Genomic DNA, 16,744 nt, shown 5'->3' with positions numbered 1-16,744 from the left:
TTGTGTTTTGTACAAAAGTGGGGTGGGGAAAGTGGCAGTATCCAGGGGTCTAGAAGTGGGCAGTGACTCGGTCCGTCTCCAACAGGTCGTCCAGGATCTGTGGGGAGAGAGGTGGGTGAGGGCAGGGGGCAGGGGGTGGGGGGGGGTGGTGGCTGGGGGCACGTGGAGGGGCAGGGCGGCGGGCAGCTCACGATGTCGGGTGTGGTGCCAATCTTCTTGGCCAGCTCCCCGCGCTCCATGGTGCTCAGGTACAGGTAGCGGTTGAGCAGCTCCCCATCCAGGACATTGCGCACCGCATTCTGTAGGACGCGCCGGTCCACGTGCAGCATCCTGGGGGTAGGCACGGAGGCAGTGAAGAGTCGGGACAGATGCGGGGTGGTGGGAGAGGGGGGCGGGGGGCGGCAGGCTCACCGGAAGGCACGCGGGTTGAGGCCGGCGTGGTGGGGCAGCATGGTGGTCAGTGCGTTCTGCAGCATCAGCAGCCGCCGGTAGGTCTTCTCCTGCATGGGCAGCAGGAGGCCGATGCCACCGTCCAGTGTGGCTAGAGCGGACATGGTGTGAGCCCCGTGGACCCCCACCACACCCCACTGCCACCTTAACCCCCTCTGCCCCACGCTCACCAAACCACGTGATGTGCTTATTCTCCCACACAACGGACTTCTTGCTGGGCCCTTCAGCAGCCCCCCGGCAGGGGGTCCTCCAGAACGTGTTCACGTGGGCGCCCACATGGAAGTCCGCCCGGCGCAGCAGCCGCATGCCCCCGAAGCTCTCCTTGGCTGGGCCAGAGGGACCCCAGGTCACTGCCTGCCCGGCCCCATGCCCGACCCCCTGCCCAGGAGCGGGTGGAGGGGGCACTCACCTTCTGGCAGGTACATGTAGACCATGAGGTTGCGGTCACGGTCGGACACTAGGGAACAGAGCCCACAGTCAGCCCCAGCCCCAGTGACGTCCCGGGGACCCCAGCCCCCATGCTCACCCAGGAAGCCCAGCTGTGCACTGTCCACCATGAAGTCCACGCTGTACACTTCCAGGGGTTTGGCGTCCTAAGGACGGGAGGGGAGGGGAGGGACGGACGTCAGGGTGGGCCTGGGGCAGCACTCACCCACCCGCCGTGCAGCCCAGCCCCTCAGTACCCGGGACACGAGGCTCAGCGTCTTGCTCTCCTCCTGGTAGCGCAGCAGCGAGATGCTCTTCATGACGTCCGCGGCCAGGATGAAGTTCTTGACGCTGATCATCTGGTGGATGTAGAGCTGTGTGTCGATGAAGGCCATGCCTGTCAGCTCGCTGGCCCGCAGGCTCCACAGGAAGATCTGGGGGGTGGGAGGGGTGGGCGGTGAGTGGTGGGCGGTGAGTGGTGGGTGCCGGGGTGGGCGGAGAGGGGCAAACCTTCTGGCCGATGGCCGACACCAGGTGGCCGTTGCAGTGGCACAGGGCAGTCACGGGCCCCTTCTGCTCCTTCTCGTACAAGACCTTGAACTTGTTCTTGGTCAGGGGCTGGCCGGGCTCGGGCACCACCTCGATCACGTCCATGATCAGGATCTGTCAGGGAAGGCGGGTGGGTGATTCACAGGGGCTGCGTGCAGGCCGCTGGGCACTGCCTGCCTCCCACCCCCTGCCGGCCGCTTACCCGCCCTCGGCACGTGACCTCCTCCCCTTGCATGAGGCAGGTCCCGGCGGCTACGTAGCCCTTGAGGCCCGACACGGTTTCCTCACTGCGCAGCGACACCGTCTTCATGCAGGTCACGTGCTCCCACTCCTCTAGCTCGATCCTGCATCAGCCCAGGTCAGGACAGCAGCCCAGGTCAGGACAACTAGCCCAGGTCAGGACAGCTGCCCAGGTCGGGACAGCTAACCCAGGTTGGGACAGTTAGCCCAGGTCGGGACAGGAGCCCAGGTCGGGACAGGAGCCCAGGTCGGGACAGCTAGCCCAGGTCGGGACAGCAGCCCAGGTCGGGACAACTAGCCCAGGTCGGGACAGCTGCCCAGGTCGGGACAGCAGCCCAGGTCGGGACAACAGCCCAGACCGGGACAGCTGCCCAGGCCAGCCACCAGCCCCGACCTGGGCCCAGCCTCACCTGGCGTTGGGGATGGCCTCCCAGCTGACCGGGGAGATGAGCTGGATGGAGAAGGCCTCCTGCTGAGGGTGGATGTAACGGTCATCTGCACGGACAAAGGGGTGACAGTCAGGGAGGGTGGCCCCGAGAACGGGCCCAGCCTGGGGCGCCTCGCACCTCTCTCAATGGTCTCAAACTCCTTCTCCTCGCCCGTCATGCGCGGGATGCGGGTGCACGGCGTGTTGGTGCTGGTGGCAACGGCATACACCTGGTGGGGGGAGGGCGGGGAGGGTGTCACATGCCAGAGGCCAGGCCCCCAGGCCCCAAAGGTCCCTGGTGCGGTGGGGTGGGGGGCGGTGTCAGACCTTGGACTCCACATGGTAAGCCACATAGTGGGCCGTGCAGCGCAGCGGGATCTTCCTGACAGGCCACGGGGCATCGTAGGACAGGTAGGCAGGCAAGACACTGATCCTCAGCTCGCCCTGGGTGGGGCAGGGAGTTAGCGAGGGCTGGCACACCCCAAAGGCCAAGCCGATGAACCCAGGCCTCCAAGGGCTCCCTTGGGTCAGCCCTCAGCTCTGCTGGAATGGGTGGCGAGAGACCGCAGCGTCCAGGCAAGGCCTTGGAGAGACCACGGCCCACTGTCCTGTGCTTTGTGGGCTTCCCATCCCTTCAGCCAAGCTCGCCCAGGGCTGGGACACTGGCCACAGCTGTGGTCTGGGCCGGGACAAGGGAAGAGCCAGGCTCAGGGGGTGCTGGAGGCTGCAGGCAAAGGGTGGGCGGCACACACACAGGCCACGCCAGGGTCTGCACAAACAAGCACGGGTGCCCTGCTGGGGCCCCGAGCCAGTTTCCTCCGCCCACAGTTGTAAGCACACCAGCACCTACAAAGCACCTACCACGTCACCATCACTGAGTCCTCAGAGTGCTGACACCTTGGTGACAGGTAAGGAAACTCAGGTTCAGAGAGAGTGAGCATCTCACCCAGTCACACAGCTTCTAAGGGGCAGAGCTGGGGTCCAAGCCAGCAGAGCAGTGACTGGACCCTGGTTGCCCAGGCGGGTGCCCTTGTGGGCTACAGCCTCCAGTCCCGACCTCCCCAACTGGGCCTTGGCTCCCACCACCCTCTGGACACCCCCTGACTCTCCATCCCAGGGTGCCCCCATCCCGAGCCACTGAGGGCCTCTCTTCTGGGGCCCCAGCACCTGGTCCTGCTTGGGCAGCACCGGCGAGCGTCAGAGAGCCAGGCTGGGCTGCATGGGGCCTCCCTACCTGTCTGTTGAAGTACAGGAAGCCGCGGGGGCAGTTGACGTTGTGGAACGGGGCGAAGGAGTCGATGGGGCCATCGATGCCCATGGGGTGCAGCCGCAGGGCCCCCCGGCCAGTCACCAGGAGCCAGTGGGGCGAGGGGCCGCAGATGAACACCTGGGGGCAGGCAGTGTGAGGAGGCTGCTGGGGCCGGAGCCCTGTCGGCCGCAGCCCAGGCTCCCTTGGAGCCGCCAGCCTACCCCCGAGTAGCCGTAAATGTCCTCAAAGTAGCGGAACCGCGCCACACGGCCTCGGGCCCCGGCACCCTCCTCAGCGCTGCCGCCTTCGGCCTTCTTCTTGGACGGCTTTGGCTTCTTCTCTCGGAAGTTGATGCTGTGCGGGACCTGGGGGGGCGCCGCGGCCGTGAGGGCCACGTCCTCCCCGCACCCCTGCTCCACACCCTCCCCACACCCAGCAGAGCCCAGACGCTGCACCTTCTTGAAGCGAACTTTGAGGTTCCCCTGGCCGAGCTGTGAGTCGTGGGGGAAGGCCTCGTACACGAGCAGCTCCTGGTCCACGTGCACCTGGGGGCGGGCGGGTCGTCAGGGGCGGGGGCTGCGCAGAGCCCGGGGGCGGGCGGGGCCACACTCACCAGCAAGTAGGGCCTGCGCTGGCGGCTCCCCAGCGCCACCAGCAGCACCTCCTTGACGAGGGGCAGCTCGCCCTGGCGCGTGGCCTCCTCCTTCCGGGCCTCACCCTGGGTGGTGGGCTGACCAAAGGAGCTGTCCACCAGGACCCGCTGCCCCACAGGGAAGTTCTTCACCAGGAACACCAGCCGCCAGTCGGGGAGCTGGTAGATCTGTGGGGACAGCAGCAATTAGCTGGGCGGGGCGGGGCACGAGCGGGGGACGGGGGCCACGCTGGACACGGGGCGCCACGCACCTCCATAGTTCCGTTCTCCCGCACCAGCAGGCACCAGTGGGTGGGCTCAGCCCGGAAGGGGGTGGGGTCCCGGTCGGCGGGGGGCTGGCTGCTCCTGCGGGCCTCCTCCTTGCTGGGGCTGAAGAGGGAGCCCGAGTCTCCGTAAAGCATCTCCTCCTCGTCATCCACCGTGGGGCTGGGGGCCAGCAGACACGTCAGTCACGGGCAGCCTGCCCCAGGGACCCCGGCCCCAGCCTGCAGCCCAGCCCCACACACACCTGGTCTCTGAGCCCTGGCACTCGGCCTCTGAGCCGCTGCGGCCGCCCAGCTCGTCGCGGGCCCCGCCCAGGCGGCTCTCGGTGGTGAACAGGCCGCTGACGTCCCGGTACACGCAGAGCGTAATCACCTTGGACTGCTGCGGGGATAGGGGGGCTCAGTGGGGGGGGCGGGGGGTCAGCCGGCCCCAGGGACGGAGGAGGGAGCCTACGTGGTGCAGCGGGGGCTTGTGCAGCGCCAGGCGGTGGTGGCGGCCCCCGTACGAGTCACTCTTGAGCAGGAACATGGTGACGTGGCCCTCGGCACTCATGATGACCACGTAGGGGTCGGCCACGGCGCACTGCACGATGGGGGAGCCCAGGTCCACGGGGATGAAGTGCAGCTGGTTCACTGTGGACACAGGCTGGTCAGCAAAGGGCAGTCGGCACGCACTAGCCCCGGACCCCATCCTGCCTGCCCGTGTGGCCCGGCCCACCTCCTTCCAACAGGCGGATGCCGAGTGGCGACACTTGCACGATGTAGCGATTGTCCCCGATGTTGCCAGCAAAGACTGTGGGGCCCTGCGTGGCAAAGCCGCTGGTGTCCAGCTCCATGATCTCCTGCCCCGTCTGTAGGATCTGTGGGTGACGGTGGGTGATGGTGGGTGAGGTGCAGCCCCCACCAGTGGCCCCCCCGCCCCAGGCTGCCGGGCGGGCCCCATCACCATGGTGGAGTCTTCCCGGCTCAGGATAAGGAACCCGTGTCTCCGCCCATCGTCATCTGCTTCGGGGGCGCTGGGCTCCTGCTCCGCCCCCTCCCCCTTGGTGCTCTCCTCCTGTGAAGGCAGACGGAGAGCAGGAATCCCACCGCCCAGCCCCAGGTGCCCGGAGCGCCGAGCCAGAGCAAGCCCGTGGCCAAGCCCGCCTGAGCTGCAGATTGGCAGAGCCAGTGCTGGGACCGGCAGCCTCTGGGCCACCCACACACGGGCCAGGTGGGCGGCAGCTCTGGGCCCCCGCACCGCCCAGGCCTCGCCAACCTGGGGCGCACCTACCTGCTCCTTCCGCACAGGGGCGATGACTGTCCACATGTCATAGCAGCCAGGAAGCTCAAAGGTTGTCACCACCTGGGGCCGGATGCTCTTCTGGAAGGACACGAGGGGTGTCGGCAAGCGCACCCGGGCCCGCCAGGAGGCGCCACCCCTGCCCCCCACACACCTGCAGCACCGACAGGGCCCCGTTCTTCCCGTAGCCGGAGCACACCACGATCTCCAGGTCTGGCTCGGGACTGTTCTGAAACTGCATGGCGGGCAGGGGGGTGAGGACGGCAGCTCCCTGCTGCGCAGCCTGCCCCCCACCACCTCGCCCCCGAGCGGGCACCTCTTCAGAAAGGAAGGCGGGCTCGCCCATGGCGGCGTTGGCACAGGGTCCGATGTTGAGGATGCTGTCACACACCTGCGGGCACAGCAGTGGTCAGGCGGTCAGGCGGGCAGGCGGGGCAGGCGGGCCGGCAGGCGGTGACCCCTCTATGCCCAGGCTCACCTCAAAGGAGTAAGTGGCCAGCTGTGTGCCTGACTGGGCCTCGCTGCCGTACACCTCAATCTCGTCCACCTCGTCCTGCGGCACTGACTTGCCCCCTACAGCATGTGGAAAGGCCACCTGAGCCCACCTGGCTGCCCAGTCCAGCCCCCGCCCTCGGCCCTCACCTCACGGCCCTCACCTGACCAGCCCGCTGTGGCGTCCACGCGCTTCTTCTTGGAGGGCGGCTCCTCCTGTGAGGCAGGTGGGGTGGTGAGCAGCCCCCGAGGCCGCCCCGCATGGGAGGGCAGCGTCCCCACAGTCCCCGCACCCACCTTGTCGGCAACCTCCCGGGCGGTGCCGGCCGGGGGCTCCTGCAGCTTTTCCGTGTACTTGAGGAGCAGGGAGTTGCCCAGGCGAGAGCCAAGGAACAGGTATCCGGGCTCCATGGTGACCATCTGAAGGCAGGACGGGGGTGAGGGCGGGGCCCAGTCCAGACCCGGGGCCGCCCCCCCGAGACCCCACTCACACTAGTGGTGAGGACGCTGGCGGCGGCCTTGTCGAAGTGGAAGGCGCGGACGCTGCGCATGCCGTCCGTGATAAGCGTCAGCACGTAGCTGCCGGGAGGGACACGCTGAGCTGGCGTGGGGGACCCACACCACCCGCCAGAGAGGACGGGGCTCCCTGGAGTGGGAGACTCACATCTCGCCGCCCTTGAGGGAGATGACCATCTTGTCGTAGGAGATGAAGGCTGCCTGGGCACAGTCCAGGGTGATCCGCACGCCCTCCTGGGTGCCTGTGGTGGGGAGTCAGCCAGACCCAGCAGCCTCCCGCCCCTCCCCCCCCACACCCCTCGGCCCCGGCACCCCGACACTCACGCAGGGGGAAGGCAGTGGTGCCGGTGGTGAGGCTGTTGAGGGCCACGCCGTAGGGGGGGACGCTCTGGTTCAGGTACAGCAGCGAGTTGACAGCAAAGACCACCACCCCGCCTGGAGGTGGACACGCTGGTGGGTGGGGCCCAGCGCTCTCCATACCCACCCCCTCCAAGCAGCCCCACCTCACCTATGGGCTTGGGCACGGCAAGGGCCTGGGTGCAGTCAAAAGGCAGGCTGGTGAGGGACCAGATGACAGGGTGGACCTTCTGCGTGATGTTCAGCGAAATGGCCACGATGGAGCACGTGTCCTGCCGCACAGCCACCCGCCTGGGACCACGACAGCGCGTCAGTCCCCAGTCCCGCCCCACAGAGACTCGCCCAGCTCCTCCCTCCCTCCCTCCCCTGGGGCGGGCCTCTCCCCGGGTCAGGGCCACAGCCATGGCCACAGCAGCGCAGGACCTCACCCAGGCCAGGTCTGGTTGGGCTCAAACAGGATGAGCAGGGTGGGCTCGTAGTAGCCGTGCAGGAACTGCAGGTCAACAATGTTGAGAAGCTTCTCGTCCAGGGCCCTCACGTCGATGATGTAGCTGGGCAGGAAGCTGGACCTCTGCCTGGGGGCAAAGGGCTTCAGCTGGGGAGGGGTACAGGGAGGGAACCCCGGCTCGGCAGCGCCTTGCCTCCCCTGCCCGGGCACTCACCCCTCACCCACGAGCCCCTCGTGCTCCTCAGCCAGGCTCTCCCTGCGGAAGGGAAGGACCACCAGCCGCGTGCCGTAGATGAGCATGGCCGCGCAGCGCCCGTCGGGGTCCACGCGCACCCGCGGCGTGTGCACGTTCTGCACAAAGCCGTCCTGCAGGGGAGGGGCATCAGGCAGGCCCTGGCAGGGGACCCCGCGGGGAGCCAGGGGGCGGGGCGAGGCAGGGGTGGGGCGGGGCAGGGGCGGGGCTAGGCCTACCCGCAGCTCAGGCTCCTCAAAGTAGTGCAGAGACAGGGTCTTGAGATCGTGGGTGCCCGGGTCGTACTCCACTACCGACAGCTGGGGGCGGCAGGTCAGAACCGGGCCCGCCCACCGCAGCCCCCCCCCGCCCGGCTCCCGCCCCCACTGCCCCCCCCCGCCCCCCGCTTCCCACTCCCACCTTGGCATCCTTGAAGCTCAGGAGCAGGGCATCCCTCTTGGCGCCCGCCAGCTGCACACTGGCCATGGACATGACGTTGCCGAAGAAAGAGAAGGAAGCCACCAGCTCCAGCTTTTCCCGGTGCTCCCGGTGGGCCTTCCCCTCTGCGGAGAGCCAGTGGGTAGGGATCTGGGCCGCGTGCCCCAGCTGCCAACCCCCAGGTGCGTGGCCAGGCAGCCACCCTGCGCTCACTCACCTGCGCTCCTGTCATTCTTGGTCGGCACCTGTAGGAGGGAGAAGGAGGGAGGACAGTGAGGGGCCCACCTCATGGAGGGACAGGAGAAGACCACCCAAGGCCGGCCCTGCAGCCAGGAGCCCCACGGGGCTCGCCACAGTGGAGCATGCGACCAGACACTGCTGGATACGGCCGTGCCCACAGACTCACACTGGCATCTGGGGTCCCCAGCCCGCCCCAGGGCTCCTCCTCAGGAAGCTCCCCACCCAGCTTCCCCAGCAGCCGTCCCGACACGGGACGCTCAGGGTCAAAGGATGGACAGCACTCTCTGTGCATCCCCAACCCACCCCAGACTCACCCTGGGCGCAGCCATGGCTGCCACCAGCTGCCAATGACTCGTGATTGCTATGAAGAAGGAACCCCGGCTCTGCTGACATGCCGGGCGCACCCCTGAGCCCGAACTGGGCGTGACGGTGACCCCAACACAGGGCTATGGCCCTTGCCCCATCTGTGTCCTACCGACTACCTTCCCCAGGGCAGGAGGGTGTCTCCAAGTGAGCCTGGCGACATTTGAAAGGATACTACACCACAACCAAGTTGCTATTCCAAGCATACAAAGTCAGTTTACCACAAGAATGCCCATTGCTACAAGCTACCAAAGTCTCAAAATTAAGGAAAAAATCATGTATTGTTTCCAATGGATATGAAAAGCATTTGATAAAATGTAGAGCCATTCACGATAGAAATTCTTACTAACCCAAGAATACAACTTCCGTAATCAAATAAAGGTCATCCACAGTAAATCTATAACGAGTGTCGCACGTGAACTACAATGTGAAATGAGGACTGGGCCTGGACAGCCTCTCCCCTCGCCAGACACGAGGTCAAGACCCAGAGACCAACTGCGATTCTGTACAGACGCAAGACACGGAGTAAAAACGTAAATCCATTGTAAGAGACATAGGGACATACTCAAATGGTCTAACGCACCACTGGCAACACAGAAGGACGACGGAGGAAGGAAAAGGACAGAACCCATAACTGAAGAAATGACCAAAAATATTCCGCTAAGAAGCATCAGCCTACGGATTCAAGGCCAGCCAGCGCGTCCCGAAGCAGAGGGTGAATGCAAAGCACGTCGCAGCTGAGGGACAGGAAACCAAAGACAAGGACAAGTATCGTAACCGTGGTCAGAGGCAGAAAGAGACAACACCTTCATACAAACTCATACTCAGGGACCTCCCTGGTGGTCCAGTGGTTAAGACCCCGCGCTCCCAATGCAGGGGGCCCTGGTTCGATCCCTGGTCGGGGAACTAAGATCCCATACGCGTGCCACAACTAAAAAGCCCGCATGCCGCAACGAAGACCCCACGTGCCGCGAGTAAGGCCCGGTGCAGCCAAAGTAAGTAAACATTTTAAAAAACAAACTGATTTTCAACAGAAACTACAGAAGCCAGTGCTTTAATGTGATGAAAGAAAAAAGTCAACCTAGAATTCTAAACCCAATGAAAATATCCCTCAAAAGGGAAGTTGAGGGCTTCCCTGGTGGCGCAGTGGTTGAGAGTCCACCTGCCGATGCAGGGGACACGGGTTCGTGCCCCGGTCCGGGAAGATCCCACATGCCGCAGAGCGGCTGGGACCGTGAGCCATGGCCGCTGAGCCTGCGCGTCCGGAGCCTGTGCTCCGCAACGGGAGAGGCCACAACAGGGAGAGGCCTGCGTACCGCAAAAAAAAAAAAAAAAGGGAAGTTGAAATAAAAACATTTGCAGACAAACAAAAGTGGAACAAGTTCACTGACAGTAGAAACTCTTCAAGAATTGCTAATGGAAGGTCTTCAGGCTGAAGACCCCAGAGGATAAAAAAAGGCTACAACCTACTGAATAGAATAAGAATCCACGAGCCTGTGGTGTTATAAAGAAAAAAATGAATACAGGGAGAAAGGAGAGCCCACCAAGAAGGTAGCAGAGAGGGTGGGGTCAGGAAAAGCACCACAGTCGCGTCACCGTCACCATGGACGCTGACAAACACAATCACTGCTGCTGAAACTGGAAGAGGAAGGTCTGAGCAGTAAGACGGCACTTACCGTCTCAAAGTCCCAACATCCCAGTGGGAGAGCTGGCGGGCTGCTCACCCCACCGAGCCACCTGCGGCAGCACCCAGGGACTGTACCAAGGAGCACCACAGGATGCGCTGGCCAGGTGTGACCAGGCCTGAACCACACCAGCACCGGCATCCCGGTTCTGACCACTGGCCTGTGGTTCTGCAGAGACTGTGGTATTGTCTGAACACACGTGACATGCTGACCTCTAGCAGCCACAGGGTCCCTGCCTGCAACTTATCCTCCAGGTCCAGGAAAAAAAGACAGAGATACGGCACAATGTTCACCTTTGGGACCCTGGGTGAGTGCACGCAGGAAATCTTGGTGCTTTTGCAACTTTTCTGGGTCCGAAATCATGTAAAACCGAAGTGCTAACGACAGCAATAATGTTCTGCAGAGCTTCTGACCTACGCGGGGCAAGACCTGTGACGACAGAACAAAGTGCGGGGGTCAAGAGGATAAAGGGTGACAAGGACTCCGTGTTGTTTGGGGAAGCTCAGTGGAGCCAGATTGTAATACACCACAGAGACCTGTTGCGGCCTCAAAGGTATCAGCTAATTAGAAAATAATGCAGCCTTCCCTGGAGGCGCAGTGGTTGGGAGTCCGCCTGCCAGTGCAGGGGACACAGGGTCGAGCCCTGGGCCGGGAAGATCCCACATGCCGCGGAGCAACTAAGCCCGTGCGCCACAACTACAGAGCCTGCGCTCTAGAGCCCGTGCGCCACAACTACAGAGCCTGCGTGCCTAGAGCCCGTGCACCACAACAAGAGAAGCCACCGCAATGAGAAGCCCGCGCACAGCAACAAAGACCCGACACGGCCAAAAATAAATAAATAAAATATAAATTAATTTTTTTAGAAATTCTTAAAAATAAACAAAATTACGCATTCTTGATTTGACTCTTCCATGTAAATCTCAGAATCAAGACTATGAAATCTTACAAGAAATCTTATGGCAACTTTGAGAAAAAGAACATGGTTTTTGGATTCATCTGAAGAGGGTATGACATCTCTACAATATCGAGACTTCCCATCCATGATACATTTTCTATTTACTTGACACCGTGCTTAATTTCAAGGAAGTGCTATCCACTTTCTTTCCTCCCAAAGGTCACAGCTGCCCGGCCCTGCAAAGCAGCGAGACCTGCTGCTCCCGCAGCTGCCTGGGGTCTGCTTCCCCCAGGACTGAGGGACCAGACACACGCCCCACCCCCACCATCTGCTCCCCACTCTCTCCTTCCCTCCTGTCACCACGGCAGCCCCTGCACTCGCACTTGATTCCTTGGAGCAGACGGAGGACAGCCTCCAGAGGGGGCTTCCCACCCGCTCTTGAATCCGGGCTGGGGGTGGTGCTCTGAAGGGCCGTCAGTGACAAAAGGGATGCTGTGCCCCCAGGGTCTGGCCCTGGCCACGAAAGCAGCTCAACTACCTCAAGGCCGCCTGCCACGAAAACCAAGCCAGCCACGTGGAGAGAAAGGGGAGAGACGTGCCCTTCAAGTCACCCAGACAGGACCCAGAGCTCACAGAGCAGAGGCCAGCCGTCCCCACGGTCCCTGCTGTGCCACCCAAGCTCCCGGCCGCCCACAGGTGTGCCACCCTGGCGACAGCGCTGTCTGAAGCTCCAGGGCAGGCTGTCCCACAGCAGTGACTAGGCTGACCCCCAACACGCTCACCCCCCCGAGGACTCCCCCCAGCCCGCACTGCATCTCCGGCTCCCACACATTCCACTCTCTGGTGTAAGAGTAGGCAAACTTTCCTATGAAGGGCCGGGAAGTATCTGATTCAGGCTTTGCAGCCGCATCTAGTCTGTCAAGGATCTTCTTGGAATCGTTTACAGCCCTTCAGAGGCATGCGAGCTCCCCTGGATCTTGGTGGGCTGAGAGTGGGCTGTGCGGGGGGCCCTGCACAGGCAGCTCCTTCCCTTCAGAGAAAAATGTGCCGTCTCACTCCCCTTAAAAAGTCCTGCTCTTCCTACCAGTTTCTGCTCCATTTCTTCTCTTCCCTTTGCGCAAACCTCTCCCAGGGAGCTGTCTCTGTCCACTGGTGCTGACCCTCCTCCTGCACCAGGCTCTTGGCCTCACTGGCCCGCACCCCTGCCTGCCACCAGACTTCCTCGTTGGGGTCACCAGGGGCCTCCAGGCCTCAGGACCCACCTGAGGCTCAGAAACATGGGAGCCAGCATCAGGTCCCCAAACGCTGCCCTCCCTCGGCCGCCAGAACACTCTCTGGCTTGGCTGCCACCTCCCTGACCAAGCCGCTCCCGACCCATCCACGCCTTCTTCTCTTCGTCCCACCCCTTGATGCTGGGGCGCCCCAGGGGCCATCTTCGGGGTGATCGCAACCTGCTGCTACCGCGTCTAAACACCACCCACAGGCTGCAGACCCCAACCCTTCCTGGACATCGACTCCGGCTGTGGAGTGAGCACCTCAAAGTGCCTGTGGTGGGCCCAGCGGCTCCCTGCGCTGGAGGTCCACGGGGCCCTGACCACTTCTAGATCAGGTTACAAAAGACATGGGGCTTCCAACCCGGCAGACTGAGCCGTCCTCGGGGAGGCTGTGTGTGGTGCGCAGCCCTGTGGAGAGGCCACACGGTGAGGAACCGATGCCTCGAAAGAAAGCAGAAAACACAACCCCAGTGGGGCCTTCAGAGGACGGCGACCCCAGCCGACGTCTCACTGCAGCCCAAGAGACCCTGTCGGGGCCGCTCCCGGCTTCCCACCCCGAGACCCTGTGAGGCAGTGCCCGCTGCTTCACGCTGCTGAGCTTTGGGGCACCTTGTGATGCAGCAACAAGTAACTCCTACGATATCCAAAATGAGCTCCTGACCCCAGTCCCTACGCCCTCCCTGCAGCCTTCTCCCTTCTCAGGTGCCACAACTCTGCCCTGCAGGTGCCCTGCAGGCGCTCAGACCGAAATTCCGACCCAGGCAAAGCCTCGACCCTGAAGAGCCTCGGCATCGCCCTGGGCTCCTCTCCCCTGCCCACCCCACATCCCTCCGTCCTGACCCAGGCGCTTCCTGCCACCTCTAGCACCCGCTGCTCCTCCGCACAGCGGCCACAGCGACCCTGGGAGACACCGTCTGGTCAGCTCGCTCCTCTGCCCAAACCTTAACTCCCCATCTGCCTCAAGTCACCACTCAGTTCCCACAATGGCCCAGACGGCCGTGGTGCCAATGCCCCACCCCTGGCCCGTCACCCCTCTGACCCTCTGCTCTCACCGGCTCACTCCTCCCTCCCTCTCCGCCGCTGGGCTGGTCCCGGAACACTGGCCCCTTCTGCCCTGGGACCTTCGGCTCTGCCTGGAAGCTCTTCTCCCCACACCATCCTCCTGGCCCACTCAAATCTCACCTCCAAGGAGGGGAGCTTTAGGCCACGCCTGGCTCCATCCCATCCTGCTGGGGGGCGCAGGCACTTTCGCCTCCAGCATGTGACATGCTGGCAGCGTGTGGTCCGCCCCCCCAGCCAGAACCAGAGCGCCACCCCGGCGGTGGCGCTCTGAGGCAGCGCTCACCGACCCCTCCCAAGATGCTGTGAACCCGTTTGTAAAGCACATAACAATGTAAAAACTTCCAGCCTGTCTCTGCAAGTTGACTGAAAACCCGTCTCAGATTCAGTAACAGCAAAGATCCTCCTGTTCAGTGTGAAACCATATATATTTATTTGCAAAATTTCTTTTTCAGTTTTGACTGAAATTTTGACAAAAGCCAAGTACTGACCTCAAAACTGCTGTAGCGCAAAAGCTTAAACTAAGATTTTTTAATGACACGTATTCAGTCGCAAAGCTCTCACATCCTTGTATATTTCACTTGCTTTGTCACGTGTGAATTAGTACAACAGTACACACGTTTAACACAAAACAAACACCCATGTCCTGAGGTAGGTCCCCAGGAAGGTGGCGTCCTCCTGGCTGCCCTCTGGCCCTGTCCACCTGCTGCCCCGCAGACGACAACCCCTCCCACCCCACCTCCACTCTGCACCCCAGTCCAACCCCTCCCCCCTCCCCCCCCTCAATTACTTCTGGCCTGCGCACAGGCCTTCCTTCTGCCTGGAACCTACCCCCTCCCCATCCTTGCGCCTGGCTCTTACTCCCGGCTCCTACTCCCCCTTCAAGAACAGATGAGAAGCCGCCTCCTGCAAGAAGTCCCCCTGGACCAAACCTCACACCTCCGGCAACCAAAGCACCCCTGTATCTCCTCTACTGATGGGTTCATCACACTTTACCGACCTCCGACCCACACCTACACCCAGCCTTGTTCTCTTTGCCAGGAAAGTTCTTCCCCCAACAAACTCCTACTCTGCCTAAAACAGGCTCCTCTGATCACTCATTCTCTCCTCCATTTCCTCAGCTGCCCCTTCTGCAGGCTGCAGTGTGTCTACAGGTGTGTTCGCACGTGTGCATTTGGTCAGCGGGTGTCCTCCTGCCCCAAGTTTTTGCAGGTTTTGTTCACTACTGCATCGCTACCACCTAGCACACAGCAGGTGTTCACGTAATTTGCTAAAAAGACGAAAGAGCAAATGAGACGCGCAGGGCAGGCCTCTGAGCCCGCCAGGCGTGGGAAGAGGTGGAGGAACGTGGCAGCGAAGAGAACAGGCTCTGGACACAACCAACCACGGGGCCCGTCTGGCCTGCCTCTCCGTCTGTACCGGGCAACCCTCCCGCGTGGCGCTGCGGTTGGAGCGGGCCTACCTACCTCGGCGTCGCGGTTGAGGCGGTACACGTAGAGCTGCGATGTCCCGGCCACCACGAGGTTGCGCTCGCTGTTGTTAAAAAAGTTGCAATACATCGAGAACTCGAGGCCGGTGGGCGGATGCGCCTGCTTGTATACGGCGTACATGGCGCCGAGCCCGAGCTGCACAGGGCCGGAAGGCGACAAGATGAGCCGGGCCGCCGGCGCACGACCCCAGGACCGCCCGCCCGCCGGCCACCCACCTAGCGGTTGGAGCCGGGTGGCGGGGGACCCGTACGGCAGAGAACACGGTCCGGAAGGGCCCGGAAGCCGCGCGCCGAGGTTCCGTGTTTCTGCGCTTGCGCAGTGCCGCCAAGGCGCAGCTGCCGCGGGGGCGACAGCGGCCCCTGGTGGTCTGGGGCGGCCTCGAGGCTCCGCCTCCGGAGCCCCGAAAACCGAGCTCTCTCAAGATCCAGAGTCCCACTGCGGGCGAACGCAGGAGCGGGTTGGAAGCTGGACGGGGGCTGAGGCGGCTCAGAGCCGCCGGGCAGGGCCCTGCCCGCCCCAGGACCTCAGAATGGGGTCACCGCTGAGGGTCTCGCCCGCAGGAAGAGGCGAGGTCTTAGGCGCCCTGCCGGGTGCCGAAGCCCAGCTCAGCCAGACGAGCCCTCGCAGTGTGGAGGCCGGGAGGGCAGGGACCCCCGGACATAAACACTCGCCAGATTACGCCCCGGCAGGTGCCGCTACTGTGGCGGACGCCCGACTAGTCCAGGGAGAGCTTCCTGGAGATGCCGTGTCCCGTCCCTGCTCAGTGATCCCCGCAGAGCGACCCCCCCACCCCCTCCAAAACACGCGTACTCACGACGCACGGCCCTGACTGGCACTGGCGGTCGCGTAGCTGCCGGTGGTCCCGCCGGCCCCTCTACGAGCCCCTCCCCGCAGAACGGCGCTTTTCGCGCCTCTTGCCCACTGCTCCCTCCCGAGGCCTGGCACAGTTGCCCACTTCAAGGGCCTTGGAGCCAGGACCATGCACAGCTAAGCAGTCCTCTCCTCACTTGGCAGGGACTCGCCCTAGGTACCCGCGAACAGGTCTGGGATTTAGAAACAGAATTTTTTTTTTGGCCCCCCCGCGCGGCTTGCGGGATCTTAGTCCCCCGACCAGGGATCAACCCGGGCCCCTGCAGTGGGAGCGCGGAGTCCTAACCCCTGGACCGCCAGGGAAGTCCCAAGAAACGGAATCTTAGGAAATAAAACAAGAAAGTATAGTCACAGCCGAGAAAATGGCATAGAATATGTGTTCATGTTGCATCCAGATGTGCTCACTTGCTCATTTCAGCAACAAGGCTTCAAATCTGGACCCTTGAGTGGTGGACAAAGGGGTCACTTGGATGCCTGGGCAGGTGTGTGACCCCTAAGTCACAGCAAAGCTCTTTAAAAGTCATAACAAAACTGAACCCTGAAAAGAGGGGTAGGCTGGGGCAGAGCTTACCCTGAGCAGGAGAGAACACCCGCAGCCCATTTCTCTAGGAGCCCCGTGCCCTTTCCTAGAATTCCTGCGACGTGTAATTGTGTCAGCCGAGCCTTTGTGGGGAGCCTGCCTCCCATACTTGCTATTTTATGTAATGTGTTTATATGTATTTGTAGATGTGATAGAAGTCTTGGGGGAGTGGGGGCCAGCTGCTACTCTCCCCACTCAAGCCCCTTCTTGCTGTAGCAAAATAAGCCCCCTATTCCCCTTTTCCCTTCAGGCCTTCTATTAATACAT

General features: G+C 62.7%; 1 protein-coding gene across 1 annotated transcript; it reads right to left on the bottom strand.

Annotated features, from left to right (window-relative positions):
• Positions 1-4: 4 nt before the first annotated feature.
• On the bottom strand, positions 5-15,261 carry CPSF1 (cleavage and polyadenylation specific factor 1). The gene is made up of 37 exons (XM_082674539.1): positions 15,004-15,261; positions 8,239-8,266; positions 8,004-8,146; positions 7,823-7,903; positions 7,566-7,717; positions 7,332-7,478; positions 7,055-7,194; positions 6,871-6,981; positions 6,695-6,788; positions 6,522-6,609; positions 6,328-6,450; positions 6,195-6,246; positions 6,017-6,111; positions 5,855-5,929; positions 5,693-5,773; positions 5,530-5,619; positions 5,203-5,313; positions 4,975-5,116; positions 4,711-4,889; positions 4,502-4,638; positions 4,245-4,419; positions 3,955-4,161; positions 3,797-3,886; positions 3,563-3,706; positions 3,327-3,479; positions 2,420-2,536; positions 2,232-2,322; positions 2,076-2,160; positions 1,628-1,769; positions 1,387-1,539; positions 1,134-1,310; positions 977-1,043; positions 860-907; positions 621-776; positions 412-541; positions 192-330; positions 5-97 (listed from the first exon to the last, which is right to left on the bottom strand). The coding sequence occupies exons 1-37, from the start codon at positions 15,145-15,147 to the stop codon at positions 50-52; spliced, it is 4,335 nt and encodes a 1,444-aa protein (XP_082530665.1). The 5' UTR covers positions 15,148-15,261; the 3' UTR covers positions 5-49.
• Between the last annotated feature and the right edge of the window lie 1,483 nt (positions 15,262-16,744).

Source organism: Grampus griseus (genome assembly GCF_964374135.1).
Source record: "Grampus griseus genome assembly, chromosome: 17".
NCBI lineage: Eukaryota > Metazoa > Chordata > Mammalia > Artiodactyla > Delphinidae > Grampus > Grampus griseus.
The sequence above is the reverse complement of the archived record's forward strand: the minus strand, read 5'-3'. Positions and strand labels throughout refer to the sequence as shown.

Coding starts and splice junctions, on each gene's coding strand:
- CPSF1 (XM_082674539.1), bottom strand. CDS start 15,147: ATGTACGCCGTATACAAGCAGGCGCATCCGCCCACCGGCCTCGAGTTC. Junction 7,904..8,003: donor TGAGCTTCAAGGATGCCAAG/GTGGGAGTGGGA, acceptor TGCCGCCCCCAG/CTGTCGGTAGTGGAGTACGA. Junction 3,707..3,796: donor TCAAAGTTCGCTTCAAGAAG/GTGCAGCGTCTG, acceptor GCGCCCCCCCAG/GTCCCGCACAGCATCAACTT.